Consider the following 21,950-nt stretch of genomic DNA (forward strand, 5'->3'; position numbering starts at 1 on the left):
GAAGTAAGGAGTAAGCTTAAATACCCTGGCTCTGGATGGAAATCACGCCTCTGACAAGTACCGATTGGATATCGGACACTTGAGTGACAGATTGCTCGTGCTAGCGTCATGACGTCACGTATTGAGCGTCCTGCTAGAAAAGGACGTGGATTCCTCGCGGCCGGTGTTTAAGTGACTGGATGAACCGCGAGGAACGGAGGAAACAGCTCGCCTGGACGGATACATCACCAAGTCTCTACCTCCCTTAGAGGTAGAGGCCTCAGGTACCCTGACAGTACCCCCCCTCTCAGATACGCCCACCGGGCGGAATGAACCGGGGCGAGATGGGAAGCGAAGGTGAAATGCTCTGCGAAGGCGAGAAGCATGGACGTCCTCCTGAGGTACCCAACTCCTCTCCTCAGGACCATATCCCCTCCAGTTGACCAGATATTGCAATTTTCCCCTTGAAATTCTGGAGTCAATGATGGAGCTGACCTCGTACTCCTCCCGACCCTCCACCTGAACAGGACGAGGCGAGGAGACCTTAGAGGAGAATTTGTTGCAAATGAGGGGTTTCAACAAGGAGACATGAAAAGAGTTAGGAATGCGTAAGGCAGGTGGCAGAGCAAGGCGATACGCAACCGGATTGATACGAGTGAGAACCCTGTAAGGGCCTATGTAACGAGGAGCAAATTTCATGGACGGGACTTTTAGGCGAATATTCTTAGTACTCAACCATACCCTATCCCCAGGAACAAAAACAGGAGCCGCTCTTCTATGTTTGTCAGCGTGTTTCTTGAACAGCGAGGAACTATGTAATAGAATTTGTCGAGTCTGATCCCATAATTTCTTCAGGTTGGCGACATGATCATCAACCGACGGTATCCCTTGAGAAGAGGAAGCCGAAGGAAAAATCGAAGGATGAAAGCCATAGTTCATGAAGAAAGGGCTAGAGCGAGTTGAATCGCAAACAAGGTTATTGTGTGCGAACTCCGCCCAAGGAATCAGACCGACCCAATCGTCCTGGTGTTCGGAAACAAAGCAACGCAGATACTGTTCGATCTTTTGATTAGTACGTTCAGCAGCTCCGTTAGACTGAGGGTGATAGGCAGAGGAAAAGTTCAATTTGATGCCCATTTGAGAACAAAAGGATCTCCAGAAACGTGAGACAAATTGAGAACCTCTATCAGAAACCATCTCTGAAGGAATCCCATGTAGGCGAAAAACTTCTCTCGCAAAAATCTCCGCCAATTCAGGAGAAGTCGGAAGTTTAGGTAATGGCACGAAATGGGCCATCTTGGTAAATCTATCCACCACCGTGAGAATAACAGTCTGTCTTTTGGAAGCAGGCAAATCAACGATAAAGTCAATGGACAAACAGGACCAAGGTTTCTCAGGAATGTCCAAGGGGTGTAACAGGCCACATGGGGATGCATGAGATAGTTTAGTCTTGGCACAAGTCTCACAAGCTGCGACGAACTCCTCAATATCCTTACGAAGTGAAGGCCACCAGAAATCCTTGGATATCAGAGAGTACGTCTTGCGAATACCAGGATGACCAGCTATTTTACTCTCATGAAAACATTGTAAGAGCTCCAGTTGAAGTTCAGGAGGAACAAAGTTTCTTCCCTCAGGAGTGTTTCCGGGAGCTAGATGTTGTGACTTCAAGATCTGGTCAAGTAGCGGGGAATGAATTTTGAGACTGGTATTAGCAATAATATTGCATTTGGGTACAATGGAAGACAAAAGTGGTTCAACTGAAGCAGAGGGTTCATATTGGCGAGATAGCGCATCGGCTTTAGAATTCTTTGACCCAGGTCTGTAAGTCAGAACGTAATTGAAATGGGTAAGAAACAACGACCAACGAGCCTGCCTGGAGGACAGACGCTTGGCCTCTCCGATATAGGACAAGTTTTTGTGGTCTGTCAGGATGGTAACAGGATGTAATGTACCTTCCAATAAATGTCTCCATTCTTTCAAAGCCTTGATAACCGCTAGTAATTCTCTGTCACCAATGTCATACCTGCTTTCAGTACCGGTCAATTTTTTAGAGAAAAATCCACATGGATGTAATGGTTTATCAACACCCAACCTTTGAGATAGAACAGCACCTAAACCAGTCTCTGATGCGTCTACCTCGAGCAAAAATGGCAGAGAAGTGTCAGGGTGAACTAAAATTGGAGCGGAAGCGAAAAGCTCCTTGAGAGTCTTGAACGCAAGGAGAGCTTCAGTAGTCCAATTCTTAGTGTCAGCCCCCTGTTTGGTCATGTTAGTGATAGGTGCAATAATGGAAGAATAGCCCTTAATAAAGCGCCTATAATAATTGGAAAAACCAATAAATCTCTGTATGGCTTTAAGACCTGTGGGTAAAGGCCACTCTAGAATGGATTGGAGCTTATCCGGATCCATCTTAAATCCCTCCCCAGAGATCACATAGCCGAGAAAGGTTACCTGGGTTTGATCAAAGCTACATTTCTCCAACTTGCAGTACAAGCCATGCTGGAGAAGCTTGTGCAAAACCCTCCTGACTTGTTTGTGATGAATCTCAATGTCACTAGAATGAATGAGTATATCATCTAGGTATACAATGACGCACTCTTGCTGAAATTCCCTAAGAACCTCATTAATCAGATCTTGGAATACTGCTGGCGCATTGCATAACCCAAAAGGCATGACAGTATATTCATAGTGGCCATATCGAGTATTGAATGCCGTCATCCACTCATGTCCCTGCTGGATTCTCACCAAGTTATATGCCCCTCTGAGGTCTAACTTGGTGAAAATTGTAGAGCCCTTCAAACGATCGAAGAGTTCGGTGATCAAGGGAATCGGGTAGGCATTTTTAATGGTTATCTTATTCAAGCCTCGATAATCAATACAAGGTCTCAAAGAACCATCTTTCTTTTTAACAAAAAAAAATCCAGCCCCGGCAGGGGAGGAGGATCTCCTGATGAATCCCTTGTCTAAATTCTCGTGAATATATTCCTCTAGGACTGAGTTCTCCTTTATAGATAATGGGTATACATGACCTCTGGGAGGCATGGTACCAGGGAGTAGGTTAATTTTGCAATCAAAGGACCTGTGTGGGGGTAAGGTATCGGCTTTCTTTTTGTCAAATACTGCCTTTAAATCTAAATACTGAGGCGGAATTTGTGTCTCTGTAGGATTGTCAGAGGTATTCGATGTATTAGTTAATCCAAGAGGTAAGACCTTCCGCAAGCATTTTTCTTGACAATTCTCTCCCCACGAAACTATCTCCCCTGATTCCCAATTAATAATAGGGTTGTGTCTCCTCAGCCAGGAGTACCCCAGAACTATGGGAATAGACGGAGAAGAAATGAGCATCAAGGATATATCCTCTTTATGCAGGATGCCAACAGTCAAGTTAATCGGTATGGTCTCATGAAAAATAACAGGCTCAAGTAACGGTCTACCATCGATGGCTTCAACAGCCAGAGGTGTCTCTTTTAACTGGGATGGAATAGCATGCTTGGCAGCAAAACCCTGATCTATAAAGCTCTCAGCAGCTCCAGAATCGATTAGTGCCATAGTCTTAACTACTCCCTTCTCCCACTTTAAAGAAACGGGTAACACAAGCCTGAGCTCCTTGTAGTTGTGAATAGAGGACAAAGTAGAAACACCCAAGACCTGTCCTCTAGAGGAACTTAGGTGCGAGCGTTTCCCGAACGATTGGGACAATTTAGGCGTAAATGACCCCTGACTCCACAATACATACATAAACCCTCCCTTCTCCTGTACTGTCTCTCCCTTTCAGTGAGATGAGTACTGCCTATCTGCATAGGTTCAGGAATACGTAAGTCTTCGAACTCAGAGATTTGAAAGGTAGGCGCTAGTTTAAAGGAGGGTCTACAGGTCCTATCTCGAGTGTTCTGCCTCTCTCTTAAGCGTTCATCAATACGAGATATAAAAGAAATTAAATCCTCCAAATTTTCAGGGAGTTCTCTAGTAGCGACCTCGTCAAGAATTACATCTGATAACCCATTCAGAAACACATCTATATAAGCCTGTTCGTTCCACTTAACTTCTGCCGCCAAGGATCTGAACTCTAGTGCATAATCCACAAGTGTTCGATTGTCCTGTTTAAGGCGCAACATTAATCTAGCTGCATTGACTTTTCTGCCAGGAGGGTCAAAAGTTCTTCTAAACGCAGCTACAAAGGCATTATAATTATAGACGAGTGGATTATCATTCTCCCATAAAGGATTGGCCCATCTCAAAGCTTTTTCAATGAGCAGAGTAATAATAAATCCAACCTTTGCTCTATCTGTAGGATAAGAGCGGGGTTGTAGTTCGAAATGGATGCTAATCTGGTTTAGAAAGCCACGACACTTCTCCGGTGACCCGCCATAACGTACTGGTGGGGTAATACGGGAAGAAGCACCTACAGTGGCTACCTCTAGACCTGAGACTGCAGGAGAGATAGAAGGAGTACGTGTCTCCTCAGGTGGATTACTAGCACGAGACAAAAGTGCCTGTAGTGCCAAAGCCATCTGATCCATCCTATGTTCCATGGCGTCAAACCTGGGATCCGAAGAACCAAGCTGACTGTTTGTACCTGCAGGATCCATTGGCCCTGTCGTAATGTCAGGATCGGGACAGGGATCCAACACGCAGAGTACAAAGAGTGGAAAGGTACGTATACCGGGCCTTAGAATGGCCGGACTAACGTACCGAGAGTAAAGAATAGTCAGAGGCAAGCCGAGGTCGAGGGAACGAGAAGACAGATAAGCGAGAGACAAGCCGGGTCAAGGGATAACAGAGAAACAGGGTAGTACAACGAGCCGAGTCAAAACCAATAGAGCAAACTAGAATACCAGAGCACTGAGTGACTAGACAAGCTAGAACCACGACAGGGCAATGAGCTGAAGTAAGGAGTAAGCTTAAATACCCTGGCTCTGGATGGAAATCACGCCTCTGACAAGTACCGATTGGATATCGGACACTTGAGTGACAGATTGCTCGTGCTAGCGTCATGACGTCACGTATTGAGCGTCCTGCTAGAAAAGGACGTGGATTCCTCGCGGCCGGTGTTTAAGTGACTGGATGAACCGCGAGGAACGGAGGAAACAGCTCGCCTGGACGGATACATCACCAAGTCTCTACCTCCCTTAGAGGTAGAGGCCTCAGGTACCCTGACACCATTCTCGCGGTCACTGCCCGCCCGACTGATCTTATCGTTGGCTGAGCCGCGCGCGGCTCGTGCAGGAGCAGGACCGCGCGCGGCGAGAAGAGAGGACCCCGGCCGGCCCCTGGAGAGGGTAAGTACCGCTACAGTACCCCCCCCTGAAGACACGCCCACCGGGCGGGGAGGAGCAGGCCTGGCAGGAAAACGAGCGTGGAAAGAACGCACAAGGCGAGGAGCGTGAACAGCGCCAGCGGAAATCCAACTGCGTTCCTCAGACCCATAGCCCTTCCAATGTACCAGATATTGGAGGCGACCCCGAAGAAAACGAGAGTCAATTATAGCCGCCACTTCAAATTCCTCATGGCCCTCCACAGAAACCGGAGGAGGAGGAGGGACATGCCGAGTATAACGGTTGCACAGGAGGGGTTTTAACAAGGAGGTATGAAACACGTTAGGAATGCGTAGATTCCTAGGAAGATCCAATGCATACGAGACAGGATTAACCACATGCAAGATACGAAAAGGACCAATAAAACGAGGGGCCAACTTCATAGAAGGCACACGAAGACGAATATTGCGAGTAGAAAGCCAAACCCGGTCTCCCACAGCATAGGATGGAGCCGCCCTGCGATGCTTGTCTGCCTGAACCTTCTGGCGAGCAGCGGAAGCCACCAAAGAACACTGAACCTGCTCCCAAGTATTACGTAGACTAGCCAAATGTTCATCCAGAGCTGGCATGCCCTGCAAGGAGAACGCAGCTGGAAGAACCACGGGATGCCGGCCATAAACAACGTAAAAAGGGCTGTTACCGGAGGATTCATGAGCAGCATTATTACGAGCAAACTCAGCCCAAGGAAGAAGGTCAGCCCAATTGTTCTGATGGTGGGACACGAAACAACGAAGATACTGCTCTAGAGATTGGTTGGCACGTTCAGCAGCTCCATTAGACTGGGGGTGGTAAGCGGAAGAAAACGAGAGGGAGATACCCATCTCTGTACAAAACGTTCTCCAGAATCTGGAGATAAACTGGCTACCCCTATCGGACACGATCGAAGTGGGAATACCATGCAACCGAAACACCTCCCTGGCAAAGATAGAGGCAAGTTCCTTGGATGATGGCAATTTGACAAGAGATACAAAATGAGCCATCTTAGAAAAACGATCCACAATCATCAGGACGACAGTTTTACCATTAGAGGGAGGTAATTCAACAATAAAATCCATGGATATATTGGACCACGGCCTCTCGGGTATGGGCAACGGATGCAACAACCCACAAGGAACTCTGTGGGAGGACTTCATACTGGCACAAGTACTACAGGCATTAACGTAATCGGTGACGTCCTTGCGCAAGGAAGCCCACCAGAAATATCTAGAAACTGCTGAGAATGTCTTAGAAATACCAGGGTGTCCAGCAGTTCTAGTGTCATGATATAATGACAAGATGTCTTGTCTCTCCGGTATATCAACGAATAGCTTATCAGCAGGCCTCTCCCCAGGAGCCAAGTTTTGTTTAGCCTGAATAGCTTGTAAGAGGGAAGACGAAATAGAAAGAACAGTAGTAGCTATTATTCTGTCAGGCGGAATGACAGGGGTAACATCGATCTCGAGTTTGTCAGTAGTCTCGAATTGTCTGGACAGAGCGTCAGCTTTAGTATTACGATCACCTGGTCTGTATGTGATTATGTAATTAAAACGAGACAAAAACAGAGACCACCTGGCCTGCCTAGAAGACAATCTTTTTGCTTCACTGAGATAGGAGAGGTTTTTGTGATCTGTTAAAATGAGGATGGGATCCCTAGTACCCTCTAGCAGATGTCTCCATTCCTTGAGCGCCAAAATGATAGCAAGGAGTTCACGATTGCCTACATCATAATTCTTCTCTGCTTTGGACATCTGTCTGGAAAAGAAGCCACAAGGGTGTAACGGCTTTTCAGGTGAATCTCTTTGAGACAAGATAGCACCTACCCCTATCTCAGAAGCATCAACTTCAAGAATAAAGGGCAGTGAAGGGACAGGATGCTGTAAAATAGGAGCAGAGGCAAATGAAGCCTTCAGGAATTCAAAGGCCTCGAGTGCTTCTGGTTTCCAGACATGAGTATTACCATCCTTCTTGGTCATTCTGGTTATAGGTGCTACAATGGCAGAAAACCCTTTAATAAAACGCCTATAATAATTTGAGAACCCCAGAAAACGCTGAATGGCTTTCAAACCCTGAGGTAGAGGCCATTCCATAATGGCAGACAGTTTCTTGGGATCCATACGAAAACCCTTGGCAGAGATTATATAACCCAAGAATTGGACTTCAGATTGATCAAATGAACATTTTTCGAGTTTGCAATAGAGACCGTTAACCAGAAGAGTTCTCAACACTAATTTAACATGCATGTGATGAGTCTGTAAATCAGTAGAATAAATTAATATGTCGTCCAAGTATACTATAACGAATGTATGTATATATTGACGTAGGACATCATTAATAAATTCTTGAAAAACTGCTGGGGCGTTACAAAGGCCAAAGGGCATCACAGTATATTCGTAGTGGCCACTCCTGGTATTGAATGCGGTCTTCCATTCGTGATCCTTTTTGATACGTATGAGATTGTAAGCACCCCTAAGGTCCAATTTAGTAAAAACTGTGGCCTGTTTAAGCCTATCAAATAGTTCTGTGATCAAAGGTATGGGGTACGCATTTTTGACGGTGATTTTATTTAGGCCCCTATAGTCAATACAAGGCCTTAATTCGCCATCTTTCTTAGATACAAAGAAGAAACCAGCCCCTGCCGGGGAAGAGGATCTTCTTATAAATCCCTTCTCTAAAGATTCCTTAATATATTCCTCCATAACCAGATTCTCCTGAGGAGATAAAGGATATATTCTCCCTTTGGGAGGCATCGTACCAGGTAGTAAATTAATAGCACAGTCGTAAGGCCTGTGAGGTGGCAATTTTTCAGCCTCCCTTTTATCAAAAACAGATTTAAGAGACAGGTACTGAGGGGGTATGACTGTAGGCACGGGAGGAATATTAGTAGAATTCAAAGGGGTGATTTTAACAATACAAGACTCTTGGCAAGAATCACTCCAAGAAACTATTTGTCCTGACTCCCAATCAATGGTGGGATTATGAGTACGCAACCAAGGATACCCTAACACGAGGTGAGAGGAAGGAGAAGTAATGATCTGAAACCGAATGGTCTCAGAGTGTAACACCCCTGTAGACATATGTAGTGGAACAGTTTCATGTGTGATAACTGGACAGCATAATGGTCTACCATCTATGGCCTCAACGGCCAAGGGTGTCTCCTTCTCTCTGGTGGGTATGTTATTCTCCTTGACAAAACTGGAATCAATAAAGTTTTCGGCCGCTCCGGAATCAACCAGGGCTAGTATATTCCCTACTATGCAGTTACTACCAAGGTGCAGGGAAACAGGGAGAAGTAATTTATTAAGAGGCAAATGTGAGGACTGTGATGTCACACCCAAGGCCAGTCCTCTATACGGTCTTAGGTGCGATAGTTTCCCGGACGCACGGGACATTCTTGTCTCATATGACCCCTCCTACCACAATAAAGACAAAGTCCCTCCTTTCTCCTATAAAGCTTTTCAGCGTCAGTAAGTTTGGCAACCCCTAACTGCATAGGTTCCTCCTCTGACCCTTTAGATCCCTCGGGAGTCTCAGCTCTAGGTGAGTTAACGGGAACAAAACGTCTATTTCTGGACCTGGTATATAACCTGTCACGGATCCTGTTATCTATATCGATAAGATAGTCAATCAGGTCCTCCAGGGGTACAGGGAGGTCCTTAGCTGCTACCTCATCCAACATAGTTTCAGACAGACCTTCCATAAACGCAGTAGTAAGCCCATTATTAGTCCAATCTACCTGTGAGGCAAGGGTACGGAACTGAATAGCATAATCGGCTACAGATTTAGATCCTTGCTTTATTCTCATTAATGCCCTGGCGGCATTTTTTGACCTTTTAGTCGTGTCAAATGTTCTACGAAACGCTGTGAGGAAGCTATTGAAGTCGTGTACCATAGGCCCATTAGCCTCCCAAATAGGATTTGCCCATTCTAGTGCCTTATCCGTAAGCTGGTGCATAAGAAAACCCACCTTAGATCTATCAGTGGGAAATGAACGTGGGTACATTTCAAAGTGGAATTCCACTTGATTAAGGAATCCCCTACATGTCTTAGCGTCCCCTCCATACCTAGGTGGCGGGGTTAGATGTGCTGAAGCATTAGGCATATTAGCTGTGTCTGGTATAGGGTTTACAGGAGGCGCAGGTACAGGTACCGGAGCTGATCTGGATAACAGTGTCTGGATGGCTTGAGCCATTTGATCCATACGGTGATCCTGTTCTGCGAATCTAGCCTCATGAGTGGCCATCTGTTGTCCTAAACCTGCGGGGTCCATGGCCCTATCGTAATGTCACGGTAATATACCCCAACACGCAGGAATAGTTCAGATAGTCAAGAGACAAGAAACCAGGGGTCGTCTTACCGGACCTTAGAATGGCCGGACTTGGACGAGTATAAGAAAGACAGAGTCTAGAACAAGCCGAGGTCAAGGGAACTGAGAAACAGCGTAACGTAGAACAAGCCGAGGACTGGTACACAGAGGACAAAACAGCGGATAAGCAAGCAAGGATAAAGAGAGAGCGGAGTCAGGAACAAAGCCAAGGTCAAGCACCAAAAAACCAACTGAACGATACAAGCACTAAAGGGAACTGGACAGAAACCACGATAGGGCAAGGAGCAAAGGAAACAGGTGAGTATAAATACCCTAATGTTCACTTTGATTGGCCCCTGTCATATCCACGCCCCCAAAACGTGAGTGTATGGGGAACGTGGCATGACAGGGGCCAATGGGAGACTGATTCTAATTTAGTCTCCCACTGTCCCTTTAAGAGCGCGCCCGAGACGCGCGGCGCGCTCTTAGTGTCGGGCGGGACACGTGACTGCTTCTCGCGGTCACTGCCCGCCCGACTGATCTTATCGTTGGCTGGACCCCGGCCGGCCCCTGGAGAGGGTAAGTACCGCTACAAAGTCCCCCCAAAAAAGAGACCACAGGGCAGTCTAGATTTAAACTCCATGGGGACCCAATATGCTGCAAGCGGGCACGGCTGACAAGTACCATCTCACCCACTTATTGCAAAATACTGTAGTGCTCATTTGTTATCCTCACCAGTTTGGAATTTTGAATTTACATATTCCCCCAGTGGTTCAGATAATATTTCATCTTATTTTTAGCTATTCATTTTCATCATCATTTTCCTAATTAACACGTTAACACATATATAGTGCTGTGCCTCCACCAAAAGCACAGTGGGGGCTATTATTTTATTTAGCCTCTTTTCTGTGGCCCATAACAGCCTTTATTAATTTTCTATCCACATATATTTTTATAGAAGAGGTTTAGTACAGCTCTTAACTGTTCTTCTGTGTGATGCAGACTAATCTGATTTACTTTATGATTGCAGGCTGTGTAATATAATATGCAATAAAAGCTCAATAAATTACAGTATTTAAGTTACATATGCAAAGGTGGAATTCACTTTCAGCTATTTTAATTAGATCTATTATTACAATGCTCCTAGTAGAAGTTCTGATTTTTATCGGGTTCGGTTATAAAGGAATGGAAGCCATTGTGAGTTTGCCAACTGATTAAAAGTAGCCCAAGACACTGCAGAATATCATGACTAGCGCACATCAAAGCATCGCTCAATTATGTTCAGCTTCTAAAGGGGGGAGGGGGTGGGAAGTTCTGCATCAGCTAATTTTTGCACTATTCCTACACATCATATGTGTGCTTTATTTCAGATTCAGTTAATTGGGTTAATGGCAAGATCGTTTCTCTTTATATAATCAGTTCTCTCCCTCCTGTGTTTTTGGCAGACCCTTTCGATTAATAAAACTCACAATCTGTGCAGTGTGTTCATGATTTTGAGGTTCCTTTCCCTTGTTACAATAGAATAGACACAGAGAATAAGATACTGTAATAACATATCTCCAATCCAGAAGATTACTTTAAAATTAAATTAGAAATGATGAAACAAAGCTATGCAGACCTAATTAAAATGTTCAGATATATAAGAAAGACTTTTATAAAGTCTACGGCTTTATTAGTTTCAGTTGTCAGGATAGGAAGACGTACCCAGCTAAGAAAGGAAGGTGAGAATTAGAACAGCACGGCATATTCCCAAATCATTTTAGCATTATTTTGTGTAGTTCTGATTAACACACTAATAGCAGTATTTACATCCTGTAGGAGAGTGAACAATTTTTGTTTTGCATTATTTTTTAATTCAAAAGCAACCGCATTCATCTACCTCAATAAAATGTGAAATTTGCATGAATTATCTGTCACAAGCATATTTCCAAAGTTTCCCGAGTCATGCAGAGAGCAGCCTTTACCAAACGTGCTTAATCAACCAAAGTTGCCCAATTCTTTGTGCATAGAAGTAGTTATAGTGCCTAGACTGCACTGGCAAGCTCCATGGTAAGGAGTCACTTCTTTCTTGTGATCCAGCAGATAAAGGTCATCGTTTCCACTACCGACTAAAGCTCTCTGTCTGAGCCAAACCTGGCAGTGCAGGGCTTAGTTCATTGGCTGAGAGCAAAACTCTGTAGTGTTTATAGCTTCTGTTAAATCAGTTACAGGCTAAATTATATTTGGACAGATCAATAACGAAAACCCCAAAAATGTAAATAAAAAAAAAATTTAAAAAAAATGTGCATACCTTATTAAAAAGGTGTTGAGTCATTTTTGATATTATTTTGCAACACAATAGCTAATTGATTTAAATTTTTTTTATTATTAAGTTTTTTATTTTCATATGCCGCCTGCGAATACCTGACCTATGCTGGAGATGCAGCATGTTACACATATGGTGAGAGTCCACCTTTGCGCTTGCTGCCATGTTATTATATCACACTCTCTCCTTTAAGGCATACCAGACCTCGGTGGTGACTTGCTTACTATGTACTGCTCAAGCAACAACACTGCTGGACATACTGCGGACCCAGGTATGAACGCCAGTGCGGCCACATTTTGCCAGCCTCTTCTCCTGTGGGGCCCAGGAGCTGGTCACCTTAGGGCCCCCTGAGGCTTGGTGGGTGGGCGCGCGAGGGAGCATTCTCCCTCTGAGCTCTCTCTGCCCAGCTCCCTCGCGTGCACCGCAGTGATCCCGGAGCCGCAATATGACATGGCTCCGGCATCAGCAATCGACGCGCGAGGGAGCTGAACAGGAGGATCAGTGCTCCCTCGCCGCCTGTAGTGACCGGCCGCCCACTGGACCCCAGGTAAAGCTGGAATCCCCTCAGCACTCCCAAAGGTGGGGGATTCCATTTTTTTTTTTAAATGTGAGTGTGTGTGTGTATGTGTGTCTGTTATTGAGTGTGTGTCTGTGTTACTGTGTGTCTGTGTTACTGTGTGTCTGTTACTGTGTCTGTTAGTGAGTGTCAGTGTGTGTGTGTGTCAGTTTGTGTCTGTTAGTGAGTTTGTCAGTGAGAGTGTATGTTTTGTGAGTGTGTATGTGTGTATGTCTGTCAAGGAGTGTGTATGCGTCTGTTTGTGAGAGTGTGTGTGGTTAAAACCCCTTCAGCACTTACCTTTCTTCAGCACTTACCTTTCTCCAGCGCCAGGCTCCTTCCGCTCCGATCCGCCTCTCAGCTCCGAATGTGCATGCGTGGCAAGAGCCATGCGCGAATTCAAACCGTCCATAGGAAAGCATTAATCAATGCTTTCCTATGGACGTCAGCATCTTCTCGCGGAATCGGCTTCTAGTGGCTGTCAGTGAGACAGCCACTAGAGGCTGGATTAACCCTAAGTTTCTCTGAAACTATGTTTTCAGCTGCAGGGTTAAAACTAGAGGGATCTGGTACCCAGACCACTTCATTGAGCTGAAGTGATCTGAGTGCCTATAGTGGTCCTTTAAGTATATGTGTATCTGCATGCACTGGCGTACATACCGCGGTCGCAGCCCTGCCATGTGTTGCGGCTCCAGCCCGCGCAGAGTAAGCGGGAGGGGGGGAACCAGTATGTACCCACTGTGGCCAGCCTCTTCGCCTGTGTGTTAGTGTTAGAGTGTGTGTCTGTTACTGAGTGTGTTAGTTTGTGTGCGTCTGTTAGTGAGTGTGTATGTGTCACAGAGTGTGTGTCTGTCTTAAGCACTTACCTTTCTCCAGCGCCAGACTCCCTTGGCGCTGGGGATCTCTCCGTCCCGATCCGCCTCTCAGCTCCGAATGCATGGCAAGAGCCACGCGCACATTCAAACCGCCCGTAGGAAAGCATTACTCAATGCTTTCCTATGGACGTTCAGCGTCTTCTCACTGTGATTTTAACAGTGAGAATCGTGGAAGCTCCTCTAGCGGCTGTCAATGAGACAGCCACTAGCGGCTGGATTAACCCTCAGTGAAACATGGCAGTTTCTCTGAAACTGATATGTTTTCAGCTGCAGGGTTAAATCTAGAGGGACCTGGCACCCAGACCACTTCATTGAGATGGTGTGATCTGGGTGTCTGTAGTGGTCCTTTAAGTGTATGTGTATCTGCATGCACTGGCGTACATACCGCGGTCGCAGCCCTGCCATGTGTTGCGGCCCCAGCCCACGCAGAGTAAGCGGGAGGGGGGGGGAAGGGGCCCAAGGATCAGTTTTCGCACCGGGGCCCCATGGGTTGTGTGTACGCCACTGTCTTGGCACAAAATGACAAGAGCTAGGTGGAGTTATGCTAAGCAAAACTACACCTGTTCCCTGGGATTATCTAAGCCGCTCCTGAAGATGGATTAGGTCTATGACATTATTACTTTTTTATTTACGGTCAATTGCTTATGTGGCTTTCCTGTATTTGCGTATTTTGCCATTGTTGTTGTATGATTTGTGATTATCTACTCGATAAATCCGGATTTAAAACAAACCGAAACACTACAAATACAGACTACAAGCACCATGACCACGTCAAATCACTGAAGTGGTCATGGTGCTTGGCATAACCCTTTAACTTGCCATAACATCACTTTAATATTGCTTGTGCTTGGTTTTCATTTTTCCTGCTACACTATCACAATTACTATGAAAATGGACATAGTAATATGTGCTTGTTGCAGTTTGAACCTCGAAAAGTATGGCATGTTTTTTAAGGAAATATATGTGCTATTTTTATGGTTTGTTTTACCAATGCACTGGCATTCAAGTATTTTTTTTTTGTCTGTAATAATCACACAACAAGGACGCACTACAGAGAGAATGTATCCCTCATTCAGGACCCTGTGAAGAGAGAATCGGGTAATTGAAGGGAAATTATGTTTTTTTTTCCCCATATACATGAAAACTATATAGATATCTCTTTACCTTTTTTGTGATTCATGAAACAAGTCTCATGTTGGCAAGTGTTTCCAGGTGCTAACAAAAGCAGTAGGTATTAGCGAATAGGGCACAGTTGTGATACTATTCCATGAATCGGAGATTGGATCATAACAGTCTAATGTTTTACATCTTTGTGTCCCGAAATACCCGCCAACCACATACAGTTTATTACCCGATGCCAAAGCGTGGCATGACATACGTTTTGCGGTCATATCCCCTATTCTTGTCCACTGGTTTGTTTCACAGTCAAACCGATAAGCAGAAGCAGCTGTGAATTCAGTGTCACCACCCATAATAAAGATCTGACTCCCAAGTACTGCCGCAGCAGTATAGCGCCATGGTTGCGGGCACTCTGCTTTTATAGTCCACCTGTTTTCAGCTGGGTCGTAGCACTGCACTTTAGACACACGATCTCTATGTATGCTTGTACCACCAAATACAAAAAGCTTTAGTTTGGCACTAACCACAGCTGCATTGCTTACACCGTCCCTTAATGGTGCCATCATTGTCCATTTATTAGCTAAAGGATCATACTTTTCCACTTGCTTTAATGAAACTGAGGGAGAAGCAGGGAAAATACCAGCAACTGCAGTATGTCCACCAACTACATACAAGCAATTTTCCAATTCTGCTGAGCCGTGCCCAAACCTAGCAATGAGCATCGGGGCTGCCTTTGACCATTCTTCGTGGACCGTATCGTAAACCCAGACATCTTTAGATACTCCGTTCTCAGATCCTCTTCCACCAGTTACGTATACCTTACAGCCAATTGCACAAGCACTAAATTCTTTTCTTGGACTTGGAAGGTCAGCTTTAGGAATGATCTCCTTGGCCTTGTGATCAACTTGGTAGATCTTATCACACATAAAAGTCTGCCCACCCAAGATCAACAAGGTGTGACCGGCTTTCCGAGGTTTAGCACATGGGCTAGTTACTACTCCATCGTTCTGAAGTATTTTTCTCTTGCAACGCACAGCCTCATCCATAATAATCTTGCTCCTTTCATCAGACATTACTAAATCTTCACCAGTTATGGCTTCCTTGAGTGATTCAGAAGGGAGTAAAGCCAGTCGGACATTATTTAATAATTCAGGAAAATAGACTTTCCTTCTGTCCAAGTCGTATTTTACCCATTGAAGCAAGGCTTTGAAGACAATCTGCTCATCTTCGATCTCTAACTCATCACTGGAAAGCAAACTGAGCAACATATCTTTCGAGATATTGTAAAAGTCTTCGGTATCGTGCACGGTTTCAAAGTTGACCAAGCACATTCGGAAAGAGAGTTCGTATAAGCGACGACATTGGTGAGCATCTGAGAGCAGCATCATTGCCAAACAATTCGAAGGGTAGAGGTTTTTCTCTAAAAATTCTGCAGCCGCATCACGTATATCATGAAACTGAAGCATGTCCCCGGCCTCTAAAAGGGATTCAGCGTTTTCCTCATTTATGAGAATTTTTGAAGAATAGGCAAAATCTATTAAAAGTTCCAGTACCTCAGGATGGAGACTATCGTGAAAGTTCACAGCATTATCCAGGCTCTCTTTTAATCCATTGCTAAACATGGCCTCGAAGTAGTGACTACAGGCGGCCAGCACCACACGGTGACATGAGAAGGACCGATTTCCAGCCCATAAAGTCACATCGGTGAAGAGAAGTTGCTTGCGCATGTTATTGAGATGATTTAAAACGCAATCTGGATGAGAGAGTTTATGGTATAAAGAGACATTCATAGAGCCAGTGCTAGCACGGGATTTACGATTCTCATGAACAATGACAGACATGATGACACCTGAACCTGGTATAGAATAAGAAGAAAAAAAATGAAAAATGTTTATTAGCATAATTTATCTTTAATTCTTAAACACATTAAAATTAACGAATAAATAAAACCTCTATTCACAGACATATTACTTGCAGATTAAAGTTAAAGTGCCATTAAAGTATGACGTCAATTAATGCAGATAGCCAAATGCCTATATTATGTTAAAGGAACACAATCGTGTTAAGTATAGAAAACATGTCTAACACTATAGTGCTGGCATACATTTTTAGATGTCGAGCCCCCCTCTTTGTGGCGTAAATAGGGGTTATGTAAACCTTTTCTCCTTCGCTGCCCCGGTGTCGCCGCGGCTGGCCCTGCCTCCAGGGCTGAGATGAAACCAATCAGCAAGGAGGCGGGGCCAAACACCATTTTGGCCAATCAAATTGAAAATTCAGTGTCTCCATGGAGAGCGTGGAGATGCTGAACAGCAGTGATACCTACTTTGCAGCACTGCCTCAGGAAGCACCTCCAGTGGCCATCTGAGGAGTGGCCACAGAAGGTATCCCTAGATGGCAATGTATACACTGCCTTTTCTTTGAAAAGGCAGTGTTTGCATGAAAATGCCTGAAGGGAATGATTATACTCACCAGAACAACTACATTAAGTTGAAGTTGCTCTGTTGACTATATCATCCCTTTAACTATACCTGTACCACCATGATTATCTCTGGAAAGCTAACAGAAGCTCCTAGTAGGAGCTTCTAGCCATCACTTTTTGAAGTGCCCCTTTATTATAAATAGGCTAATCAACTTTTACTTTTGTTTATTTTCAGATAAGGGTTTGTGTTTGGTGTGAAAGGATACAAAATAAATAAAAAAAAACATAAATTTTACTTACCGAAAATTTCTTTTTCCTGAAGATTAGAGGCAGTGCTTATACCACAGGGATATCCAATCTGGAGGGAAAAAACAGGCAGGCAAATCTCCAAACATTTTAATCCCTCCCCTAATTACCTCCTTTCCCATAAGTAGCAGCTCCTCCTGATCATCCCCAGACAATACATAAGCCAAATAGCTGCAAAATTACTTAGTTTATTAGAAAAAAAGGGGCGGGAATTGTAGCACTGCCTCTAATCTTCAGGAAAAAGAAATTTTCGGTAAGTAAAATTTATGTTTTTCCTTTCAGATTAGAGGCAGTGCTTATACCACAGGGATATAATAAAGCAGATCCAGAGGGCGGGTTCATTTCACTACTGCTTGAAGCACCTTGCGCCCAAAAGCTGCATCCTCCGAGGCCAGTATGTCCAATTTGTAGTGTCTTGAGAAAGTATGGAAAGAGGACCACGTAGCCGCTGAACAAATCTGCGAAGGAGAAGCAGCTGCTCGCAGAGCCCAGGACGTTGAAACAGCTCTAGTAGAATGGGCCTTTAAAGGGCCTGCATGATCCATGCCATTCTTGGAATACGCCAACTGAATACAATCCTTCAGCCATCTAGCCAGAGAACTCTTCGAAACTTTCATGCCTTTCCTTGTGCCCTTGAATAATACAAAAAGACTGTTATCCTTCCTGAAGGATTCTGTCGCTTTTAGATATTGCAAAAGACATCTCTTTACGTCTAGGCAGTGAAATTTGCTTTCCAAGGCATTAGATGGATTCTGACAAAAAGTTGGTAAGACCACTTCCTGGTTAACATTTGAAACAGAAAAAACTTTCGGGCTGAATGAAGGATCGAGCTTTAGAACCACCTTGTCCTGATGAAAAACTAAAAAAGGAAAATTTGCCCGAAGAGCTTGGATCTCACATACTCTTTTAGCAGATGTAATAGCCACCAAAAAAACAGTTTTCAATGAAATGAGCTTTAGGGAAGCTTCCTCCAATGGTTCAAAGGGCGGCTCACAAAGCGCGGAAAGGACTAAGTTTAGATCCCAGGGAGGACAGGTTTCCCTAACATAGGGCACCAAACGAGTCAGAGCTCTGAAGAACCTAGAAATCAGAACATTTGAGGCCAGGCATCTGAGGGAGAAGAAACTGATAGCAGAAACTTGTAATTTCAACGATGCAGGTTTAAGGCCTTTTGCAAATCCCATCTGAAGGAAACTTAGGATCTTCTGAATGGACGCGGAAACCGGGTTGACCTTAAACCTACAACACCACTGACAAAATATCTTCCAAATTCTAGTGTAGATCTTAGACGTCGATTCCTTGTTAGTTGCCAACAGGATCTTTATCACTTCAGGATCCAGACCTTTGCTCTCTAAAATCTGGAATTCAGAAACCAAGCCGTCAACTGGAACTTCCGAAGGGTCGGAAGAGGCACCATGGCGTCCTCTAGAATTTCTCCTGAAAGCGGCAACTTCCAAAAGGTGGCCCCCGGAAAGTTCAGGAGAACCGAGAACCAACTTCTTCTCGGCCACCATGGAAGGATTAGGATAATTCTTACATTTTCCAGCCTTACTTTTTTAAGTATTCTGGGAATAAGCACTACTGGCGGAAAGATATAAGCCAGGTTGAACTTCCATGGAACTGACAGGGCATCTATGAAATCCGGCCTGTCTGCTGGATTTAGGGACGCAAATCGTCTTGTCTTCCTGTTCATTCTGGATGCCATCAGGTCTATCTCTGGAACACAGAAGCGGTCTGTGATGAAATTGAAAGTTCTGCATGACAGGGACCAATCTGCTTGTTTCAAATGATGCCTGCTCGGGGCATCTGCCACCACATTGAATTTTCCTAAAATGTGAACTGCAGAGATGGACATAAGGTGCACTTCTGCCCACAGCATGATCATTGAACACAGGCTTTCTAATCTTGTTGATCTCGTACCTCCCTGTTTGTTCAAAGATGCCACTGTCGTACGATTGTCTGAACGAATTTGAATATGTCGATTTTTGATGAGAAACTGAAACGCCGAGAGTGCCATCCATACGGCCTTTAATTCCCTGAAGTTCGAGGAACTTCTCATATCCTTCTCTTGCCAGGCTTCTTTATGTCTCCCAGATGGGCCCCCCAGCCCAGCGCAGAGGCGTCTGTTGTTATGATAGTGAAGGACTTCATCCGGAATGACAGACCCTCGTGGAGGAATCGAGAAGATGTCCACCACTGCAGACTTTTCAAAGTTAGATTGTTGAACCTCATCAGCCCATCTAGGCCGAGTTCCTGTCGATTCCAGACTAGCAGAATGTTTCTTTGTAGAGGTCTCATTCTGGCTTTTGCCCAACCGACTGCCGGAATTGAGGCTGTAAATAGACCCAGCAAGCACATGGCTTCTCTGATTGAAAACACACTTTTTACTCTGAGATTCCGGATTAACCGCTTGATCTTTAGTTTCTTTTCTTCTGGCAGAAATAACTTCATTGCGATAGAATCCAAAATTAGACCCAAGAACTGGATCCTTTGAACTGGCACTAGTTCTGATTTGTTGAAATTTATTAGCCAGCCATGCTTTTCCAGCGATTTGATGGCTGTCCCCAGATCTAACTGTAGTTGAACCTGGGACTCTGCAATCAACAGCCAGTCGTCCAAATATGGAATGACAGCGATGCCCATACCTCTTAGAAAAGCTGAAACGACTACTAGAAGCTTTGTGAATACTCTGGGCGCTGATGAGAGGCCGAAAGGCAGTGCTCTGAATTGGTAATGTTTGGTTACCGATTGGCAGCACACCGCAAACCGTAGAAAACTTTTGCTGGATTCCGCTATGGGTACATGAAGATAGGCATCTTTCAAATCCAGGGACGCAAACCAACTCTTTGGGTGAATAAGCAGAGCCGCTGATTTTACTGATTCCATGAGGAATTTCTTTTTGATAATCCGCTTGTTTACGGCTTTTAGATCTAGAATAGGTCTGAACGAACCATCCGGTTTTGGCACCAAGAAAAGTCTTGAATAGGTGCCTTGATGTCTTTCCTTTATAGGAACTTCTTCCACCACTCTTTTTAGTAACAGAGTCGACACTTCTCGCATCAGAGAGAGTTCCATATCTAGAGACTGAACCCTGGAACATAGAAACATGTTTATAGGGGATTGTGATAATTCTAGAGCGTATCCGTGCTCTATCACTGTAAGGACCCAGCGATCTGATGTCGTCTCTTTCCAATGCTCTAGGAAGTGACTCAACCTTCCACCCACCGGCCTGGCGTCATAATTTTTTATTTCTCTTGGCAGTAAACCTTTCCTTCTTCCTATAATCAAAGGCTCTTTGCTGTTGACCCCTGAAATAGTTTCTACGAAAGGAACTTCTGAATGAAGGACGTGTCTCTGCGTGACGGTTTCTAGACTGCTTCCAATATGATACTGGTAAAGCTTTCCTTCCTTCCTTCATCTGTTTCAACAGCTCATCCAGCTTAGAACCGAAAAGTCTTCCTGGTTCAAAAGATAGTTCACACAGAGAATTTTTAGATGCCGCATCTGCAGACCAATTTCTAAGCCAAAGCGCTCTCCTGGCGACTGTTGAGATACCTATATTCTTGGCCGACAATTTCAGGCTTTCTGTAGAGGCATCCACTAAAAAATCAGACGCCATCTTGATATTTTTTAATAGCTTTAACGGGTCTTCCTTAGCTTCTCCCGTATATACCTTTTCTAGTTCTTCCAACCAAAGTTTTTGGGCCTTGGCAACGGATGACCCCGTAATCAAGGCTTTAGCTTGGGCTGCAGAAGAGATGAACAACTTCTTTAAAGAGGAGTCCATGCGTTTATCCATGACATCCTTGAGCCCGCTTGAATCTCCAATTGGTAAAGTAGTCTTTTTACCTATTTGAGCTATAGGGACGTCCACTACAGGGACCGTATCCAGCTTACAGTCTTGCTCTGATTCTATGGAAAAAAGAGTTTTAAAATGCTTAGACATAAACGGCTTGTGACTAGGGAACTTCCATTCTTTCAAAATCAATTCCTTAGTCTGTGGGTGAAAAGGAAACACTTTGGACTTTTTCCCTGTTTCCCCAAAATCAAAGATGCACTGCACTTCTTTAATCAATTTCCCAATGGCTTCATCTGGGAAGGCAAATTCCTCATCTGAGGAATCACTGCCTGAATTATCTTCATACTCAGAACCACTAGTTCCCGAACTAGTATCAGAAGTTTCCCAAGATCTCAGTCTTTTCTTAGCATGCTTTACCATCTGAGAATCCTGGGCAACAGAAGCCTGGACTGAATGTAATGCAGCTGACTGCATATCCACAAATGTTTGCTGCATACTTTGCTGCAACCAGCTGAGAAAAGTGGACATTTCTGTTCTCTTTGCTTCCTCTGAAGCTTCTTTTGAACACACTGAGCAAAGTTTCTTTTTACAACCATCAGGCATAGGTTGGCTACACACAGAGCACATTAAATGCTTGGTTTTAGATGCACATTTCCCCTTCTCAGCAACTTTATCCATACTTTCCGGATTAGACATACTGGGAAAACAAGAAAACAAGAAAGGGGAAAATAATCAAAATTTTCTCCTTACGGATTCAGGCTAAGAACCATTTAAAATGAAAACTTAACAGTCTTACCTTAAATGGCCTGAGAGTGTGTTGGAGGGCAGGTGAGAAACACACTTCACAACCGTTCTGAGAGCTCCTGGCAAACAGAGGTTGCTGCTGGTACATGCTCCTATAAGTCCTGTAACCAAACGAAAACGTCCAGTTCGAATTTGGCGCCTGAATCCAGGTTCGCATTGCGCATGTGCATAGCGCTCTGCGACTCCCTGGT

At 44.5% G+C, this 21,950-nt stretch overlaps 1 protein-coding gene across 2 annotated transcripts in view; it reads right to left on the reverse strand.

The window, feature by feature from the left end:
• KLHL25 (kelch like family member 25) overlaps positions 1-21,950 on the reverse strand; it is a 58,599-nt gene that overhangs the window by 11,639 nt on the left and 25,010 nt on the right. Inside the window, exons 2-3 of one of the 2 annotated variants that reach the window (XM_063445629.1) lie at positions 14,477-16,286; positions 14,322-14,392 (exon numbers count right to left, since the gene is read on the reverse strand). In XM_063445629.1, the coding sequence (XP_063301699.1) occupies positions 14,503-16,272 (1,770 nt within the window). In that variant the 5' untranslated portion in view covers positions 16,273-16,286 and the 3' untranslated portion in view covers positions 14,322-14,392; positions 14,477-14,502. Of the gene's footprint in view, positions 1-14,321; positions 14,393-14,476; positions 16,287-21,950 lie in introns of those variants that run through there. The other variant, XM_063445628.1, reaches the window with a different exon arrangement.

Source organism: Pelobates fuscus, chromosome 3 (assembly GCF_036172605.1).
Source record: "Pelobates fuscus isolate aPelFus1 chromosome 3, aPelFus1.pri, whole genome shotgun sequence".
Taxonomy (NCBI): domain Eukaryota; kingdom Metazoa; phylum Chordata; class Amphibia; order Anura; family Pelobatidae; genus Pelobates; species Pelobates fuscus.